A 7612-nucleotide genomic window follows, 5' to 3' on the forward strand; every position below is an offset into this window, starting at 1 on the left:
GACATTTTTTGAAATAATGTACAAGAATTATGAAACCCAGTGGACGCACTGAACATGTGGACAAAATAATTCAATTACAGCACATCAGCCTGGTTTCCCACACAGTTCAATGTGATGTAATGCAGAGTGTGTGCTTCTACTGGAGAAGCTAAAACAGCTAAATCTTTGGTATGGCTCTGCAGGCATTATTTCACTCAATCATATGTACTGAACACACAGTTATCAGGCTTTCTCCGCGCTGCAGCGCCGCACGTTGTTTCAGAGTGGATCCAAGTGTAGAAGCATATTCAGTGAAAACAAACAAATCATTCAACTTTAGAATCTTTATTCATAAAAAACATTTATACAAGTGTTAAAGTTAAGTCGTGAAAATGACAACATGGCGAACAGAAATTAAACATTCCTTTTCATCACATGCTGTAAAATGGCAATAAAATAAATGGCAACCACACCGTACCAACCGAACGTCTTTGCTTTATCGCAATAATCACTATGCAGCTGACGAAACTCAGTAGTTGATTTTTAAAATACATTTGTAAAACTGTCTTAACTAATTAAATCTTTTCCTACTTTAGCATGAATTCAAAAATCATATCCTACATGCTATATAATAATAATAATAATAATAATATATCAAAACTATTATAAACTGTGTCGGCAAAAAACAAAAAAAACCTTAAATAAATAAGTTATTTAAATATAGATACATAAAGACATCGTCTGGAAGAGATAAGTGAAACGGAAAACAGTATAACTCTGAAAACGTTTACAGGTTTCATTGTGAAACGGCACATGTGCAAAGAGGTAACAGTCGGTTCTATTTTAGTAGAAATGCTATTCTTATTACTGGTTTGTTGACCCGGGGAAAATGTGCACAGCATAGAGATATACACAGTGAGAGTGAAATGACAAAAATCTAAAGGGAAGCACAGTCAGGCTGCAAGACTGTAGTGTCAAAAGATGTCGGATTAGTCTTTTTTTTGTGACATCGCAGTCACATTTTACACTTTACATACAACTGGACGTTCAAGAAGTTCTTATGATGTTTCCAAAATGCTCCGCTGGTTTGGCCGTTTCATACAACTTTAAACATTTGATCCTTTTCAGCGAGTGAGCCATATCAAACATATCATTGCATAACATTAACATAATTACACATAGTATGCTTTGTAATGCGTATCCAAATATATCCTGACAAATACTCTATCAAAGTCTGTCGGCCTGTGCTTTTAAAGAGACAAATACTGAACTCGTGCACAACGACAAGCTAAACGCATCTGTCTGGCCACTGGTTCGACTTTAAAACAAACTCTTCAAAACCAAAAGCTTTATTTGACTTAATATAAGAACACATTCACGGTGATTTGGAACAAAGGTTAAGAGACGAACTGCGTCTATCACGTTCGTGGAACAACGCGGGTGAATTTAAAAGAAAAGTTCAACAAAACTGCAGATCTTTTGTTTTTTGTTTCATACAGAAAGAAGCAGGTCAGGTGGTGGGCATCACAGGTGTGCTCAGTGGAGTCTGTTGCTCAGAAAAAAGCCACACACACTGTTTTTATACTAGCCTATGTTAGCAGCAACACACAGTACTCACTCACTTCCATTATTATTTGAGGTATTTAAAAGAACCCAGTGTTTTCTGAAAACATTCAAAGTGACTCTGTTATGCTTTAATGGAGTTAAAAGCCTCGCAAAGTTACAAAGACCAACGTTAGTGTCAAACTGGAGTTATTCTCAATAACAGAACTTCCTGAAACGCCAGTTTACAGTCCAGGCTTTCTACCTCACTGTGTATAACACAATGCATGCATGCATGATGACTAGTGTGACACACCCACAGACAAAGATTAAAGAGCTGATTAAATCCAGATGCAGTCAGCTGTTATTCTGCATCCACTTCTGCTAACTTAAAAATGTATCAGGTGGTCTTCATACACTCTGAGAGTTACTGCAATGTCCCCACAACATGAGGAAAATCTCTATAAGCTTAGTGTTTGTATGCTGTGTGGCTAATGTGGCTAACAGTACTGTTGTTCTCTCCAACTCTCTTCATTCACATGTACTGCCTGTTCTAACACCCCAAACAAAACTCATTTACAGATCTTCACACAAACCCACCTCAGTACGACTAAAGCAAACTAGCCATCACTTTGAAACCATCTTTCCTCCCGTTGCTCTCTGCTGCTAAAATCTCTGTTCGATAAAAGTCACTGTTCACATCGACTAAAAGCACGTCAGTGTTGTGGTTTCAGGTAAATTTCAGAAAGAAGGTAAAAGGCAGGCAAAGTCGGTATGCAAAGGGCTTTTAAAACCGAGTGCTTCAGACAGTGGGTGAAAAGTGGCACCGCTGCAGTGTACAGTGTAAAAAATATGAATGTGTGAAAAACTATTCTAGTGAGTATGAGCCTATAAAGAACCACAACAGGGGCACTTTAACCCAGTCAAACCCAGCTGTGATGCCCCAGTGCCCCAAAAACGATGAAGGAAAACACCAAATGGAAGTCTGCCAAATGACACACTGCAGTGTGCCTCACTTTTTCCCTTAAATTCATTACTTCTCCTTTCTCTCTCTCTCTCGCTCTTTTTTTTTTACCCTTTTATCAGCTGCTTCTACTTTCAGACACCCCAGTTTTCTTTAACCGTTTTGTCTGCAGCAGCTGCTCTGTCTCTCATTTTCTCCGTCACTGTGGCATCGAGTTCTCAGAGTAGGCTGCCCAGGCTGGTCGTGGGTCCATTCTGAGGCTGGAACTGCACAGGAGGGAGGCCGTCTGTCCACTGAAACACAAAACAGAGGTTCCTTTGAAAACCCAACCAGGGTGGAGTGACTCACTGTTTATAGTGTGACTGATTGATGATGTGCTCACACTGATGAGGTTGTGTTCAGGGAGGCTGCAGGCTGCGATGTGGTCCTGCAGGAGCTGCTGGGAGAAGTTCTGATGCATCTGCGCGGCCTCGTGGGCGTCCATGGTGTTTCCACAAGCCTTGTTCAAATCTGCTGGGAAAAGATTAATTGTGTATGCTGATGATTGTTAAATTCTTTTGGATCCAAACACCATTTCCAAACCTAGAATGCGCCGTATGTGTGCGTGTGTGTACTGTGATTAAATGATTTTTCACCCACTTGTTTTTCCCCAAGCTTCGTTCAGTTCTAATTCAGTTGTGGCTTCATTACTCTGTGATTTATTGATGCTATAACTGGCTGAGAAATGAATATCACTGCCCTTTCTGCAAGGGATTTTTCACCGTGAACCGAATACTGGTGCAAAATGATCAGCTGCAAATCAAAAAGCGCTTTTGTTATTCGAAGGGAGCGACAACTGTGCCAGGAAGGCGATGGTGCGTTCTTAGTATGTTCACTTGGCCAAAAATAACAATGTAGTTCAAAGAAACGTAACGGGCATTGTGTACTGTGCTGTAGCCGTGGAGCCATGGAGTTTATTTATCATGATCACATCATGAATTTTGACTAAAATAAACAAATTACTGTTAATTATCAACCACTGGGTTATCCATTACACCAAGCTAAAGCTGTCAAATAAGAGAATCCACAAATAAATACCATATTCATCAAAGTTACAATGTTCTGTTTTTTTCTTTTTGTTGTGGCGGAAAATAAGCTAACTAACTGTTAAGTATTATGGTGCTATAAGGGGGATGGGCTAGATAACAGGTGGCCCACCAACAGAGTACCGTGAAAAGTCTCGAGTCACCTCTCATTGCTTTATGTTTTCTTCTAAGGAGCCAGACGTTCTTGTAGTTTCATAAAGTGCTCTTGAGCAATAGTTGTTCAAGCTTTCTGAAGGTCTTTCAGAGCTCTTCTTTGGTCATTGGCTGCTTTTTCACTCACCTTTTAGGCCATTCCTTGTATCCGACCATTTTCATTGTTTGTTTTGTTTGTTATGCCACTTAACACTGACCTCTGAATCACTCAAGGATAAAAAAAAACAAAACAAAACAAAAAAAAAAACTTGTGATGAAGGGGATGGGGAAGAGGGATGAACCAGTGTTGTGTATACACATAACAGAAAACTGCACAAAGAACCAATTTTAAACCGTATCTTTAGGCACCAAAGTGCCTTAAGACAAAACAAAACAAACAAAAAAACTCCGGTTCGACAGGCATAAGATATTTTTGCAATAACAAGGTGATTCTGAAAAAGCTGTTAGATAAAAACTTGGCATATCTCAACTTGGTGTGCAGTGTGTTCTTAAAAAAGTTGAGGACACTGGACAAGTGGAGGAACAAGTTGCAAGACTAAAACTATCCACAGCAGATGAACAGAATCTGAAAGTAATATCCTTAAGAAGTAGGAAAGAATTCAGTAAAGACCTGAGAGATGCATCTGGATCTTCAGCTGATCCATCTACTGTTCAGTGAAGCCTCATCAGAAATGGTCTCAGTAGAAGGGGTGGCTGTCAAAAAGTCATTCTTAAGGAAGGGAAACAAGGAGGAAAGGCTGAGGCATGCCAAACTACACAAGAGCTGGACTGACAATCAGTGGCGAAGATTTTATGGAGAGATTTAAATTTTTTATCGATTTGTGTGGATGAGGTGAGGAGAGAGGTACAACAGTGAGCGTTTACAGCCAGCTGTAAAACACGGTGGAGGCTCTGTCATGTTTGAGCTTCCTTTTCAGCCACTGGCATTTGGGATGTAGTCAAAATTGATGGAATTATGAATTCACCTGTACCATCAGATTCAGATACACCATGAAATAAAAGCACTAAACTGCCAAAGGCTTCATTTTTCAGCATGACGACGATCCCAAACACACTGCCGATAAAATAAAAGCATGCCTGGATATCAGTGGATATGGACTGGCTTCCCAAAAACCCAGACATCAACAATATTGAAGCAGTGTGGGATCATCTTCACAGAGAACAGAACAAAAAGGCAGAAACATCCAAAGAAGAGCTTTGAATGTCCTTCAAGGAAGTGTAAAGAAATATTCCTGCAGACTACTTAAATAAATTACAAGAAAGCTGCCTAGACAGTTCAGCCTGTGTTAATGATTAAAGATTGTCAAACCAGATGTGGACTTTTAAGCTTGTTAGAAGTGTACAAACTCTGTTTTTGCCTTATATACTGTATTCCCATGTATATTTGTACATGTTTCAATAAACCACTGCATTCGTTTCCTATTTTCAGAGCAAAATATAATGAAATAAGAGGTGGCTTGAGAGTTTTGCGCAGTCACATAGTAGCTCATGCTCAAACACTACTCACAGGACTGTGAAGTGCTCAAAAACAAAGTGATACATTTACACTGCTTGGCTGTACTGCACCGACTAATCAGAATAAAACCCCACTGCAGGTGGAGGAGGCTCGCAAACAGAAATGTTTGAGTTCACAAAGTTTATGGCTACATAGTCAGAAGTAACTATGGTCATAAAAATCATGAAAATATGTGAAGATATGAGCTTGTCACTGATGTCAGCATAATGGTGACAAAAGCTCCATACCACACCTTTCTAATCTGGGAGTCGACCAATAGGATCCCTCCATGATCATGACTAAAATGATGAAACATGTGACAAAGCTATCACATCATTTCATGGAGTCCTTTCCTCATTTTGTGCGTACACAATTTATCAGCACAGAGAATCTCTGACTGTGTGACCCTGTGACTAATGTGCATGACAGTTATGCTCTGAAAATGGAAAGGGGCCCTCAAAATGACCATGACCTTTAGGGCAGTTTGGGTGAAGACCCATTGGGTAATCACTGTGTCGTGACACTAGCTCATTGGTCCTTCAGTCTGATGAGCTAAACTTAATAATTAAGTTGAAACATCATCTCTTTAAGGTTCACAACTGAATGTATTCTTCAGGTTGAACTACTCCAAACACAGCGCTTGTCCATTGCGACCCCTTCAGGCCAAATATTGTCACAATTTTGTTGTTTGTAATCTTAAGAGGGATTTTAGCTCATAAAACTCCTCTCGAGATTACAAACTATTTGGACCCATCTTAGGTAAATTAATTTTATCCCATAAACTGACCATAACACAAAAATTGAAGAAAGGCTCTGTGACAGCTGTACCTTTAAGAAGTGCCGAAGACCAGAGCTGCACAGACATGTCTGGGATCTTGCTTGCCAGCTGCATGGCAGGAACCACCATGTTGTTGCTTTCCTGGAAAAAAGAAATGAAGTCACGATCACATCCGCAGTCCTAAAATAACTGTGCCACAGCGTGCGTGGTCTAACGTGCAGAACATGCGGTGGTTTGCAGTCTCACCCTGTGGTTGCCTAGAACAAAGAAGATGTGGCCCAGTAGGACGAGCGAGCACGCCGTCAGCCTGTTTAGATCCTCTGCATTAGACATCTTCAGAGTCTCCCTTAGAAATCTCCTGTTGATATAAATTTTCACGATAACCTCCCTCATCCCAAACAACAAGAACAGAATATTAAAAAAAGTAACTTACTTTGCCTCGTTGTAACGTCCCTGAAAGAAAGACAGGAGCCCTCTGATGTAAAACGCTGCAGCTCGAAGGCAATGAGAGCTGAAAAAGTCAGTTATTTTATTTTAAAACAATAAAAAAAATGCCAAAAAAGTAACAAATCTGCACGATGTGTTTGTCTATGCAGCCTCTATAGTTACCTGACAGGAAAGTTGTGATCAGGGTTAATCCTCTCTAAAAGGCTATACAGCTGTTAATAAAAACAAAAAACAAAAACACAAACACACACACAGAAAAGGGAATTTAAACCAAAGGAGGCAAACATTTATTTAAAAAAAAAAAAGAAAAAAAAAGGAATTTAAATACTACTAAAGCAGCAACTTTCAAACCTCTTGATGTCTGTTCCCTTCCCGAATGTAGACGCTTGCCAGGTTTGTCACAATGAACGTCCACAGTTCCTGATGTGTCGTCATCTAACAGAGGAAAGAGAAACAGGGACTCACTGACAGCACAGAGCTATCTGAACACCACAGAGCCAAAAAATAATAATAAAATTACAGTCATTGCTGACAGACGGTCACTTTGTGTAAAAAAGTTAGCCGTGCATGAACTGATACAAACAGATGTTTGGTATCCTACCGGGTTTCCAGTATCTGGATAACCCGAAGAGTTCATGGCGAGTTCACAATGCACCTGGGACTTGGGATCTAAAAAGAAATGAAAGGACAAACAAATCCGGAGCTGATGGCGATGACGAAACTCACCTGCAGAGCTGCAGTGAACTGGGCTTCAGCATTGTCCATGCAGTTCACTGAGATACAGTACAGGCCCTGAGACACAAGAAGAGAAAACAGGTGTGAATGCTTCATATTAAATGAGACTGTTGTAGTTTGTAAACAGTAAGCGAGCAGTTAGAGGCACTTGAACAGAACCATAAGCTACAGAACATCAACCACACGTGCACACTTATGTGACACATTTCATTGGGATTTAACTGAAACCTTGAAAAAGTACAGATCCTAAATGGGAAGGTTGTACATGCACCAGGGACCAATGTAAATACTTCTGCTGAACTTCTTTTTATAGAATCAGTCTTCTGAAATGCACTGAATGTCATATTTTCCATAAAGCTTTGTATCATCAGTCATGTAAAAAAGAACGTACGCAGTTTCAAAGCTGACATTTTACATATCAGACGTAAAAAAAA

General features: G+C 39.8%; 1 protein-coding gene across 2 annotated transcripts in view; it reads right to left on the reverse strand.

Moving 5' to 3' along the window:
- Positions 1–328: 328 nt before the first annotated feature.
- The window catches only part of mau2 (MAU2 sister chromatid cohesion factor), an 11785-nt gene continuing 4501 nt past the window's right edge, over positions 329–7612 (reverse strand). Inside the window, exons 12-19 of one of the 2 annotated variants that reach the window (XM_005721185.1) lie at positions 7170–7235; positions 6795–6878; positions 6606–6655; positions 6430–6507; positions 6243–6354; positions 6047–6137; positions 2868–2995; positions 329–2778 (exon numbers count right to left, since the gene is read on the reverse strand). In XM_005721185.1, the coding sequence (XP_005721242.1) occupies positions 2704–2778; positions 2868–2995; positions 6047–6137; positions 6243–6354; positions 6430–6507; positions 6606–6655; positions 6795–6878; positions 7170–7235 (684 nt within the window). In that variant the 3' untranslated portion in view covers positions 329–2703. Of the gene's footprint in view, positions 2779–2867; positions 2999–6046; positions 6138–6242; positions 6355–6429; positions 6508–6605; positions 6656–6794; positions 6879–7169; positions 7236–7612 lie in introns of both variants that reach the window. The other variant, XM_005721184.1, reaches the window with a different exon arrangement.

The sequence above is a fragment of the Pundamilia nyererei genome, unplaced genomic scaffold (genome assembly GCF_000239375.1).
Source record: "Pundamilia nyererei isolate P.nyererei 1_Seehausen unplaced genomic scaffold, PunNye1.0 scaffold00004, whole genome shotgun sequence".
In the NCBI taxonomy this organism is placed as follows: Eukaryota; Metazoa; Chordata; class Actinopteri; order Cichliformes; family Cichlidae; genus Pundamilia; species Pundamilia nyererei.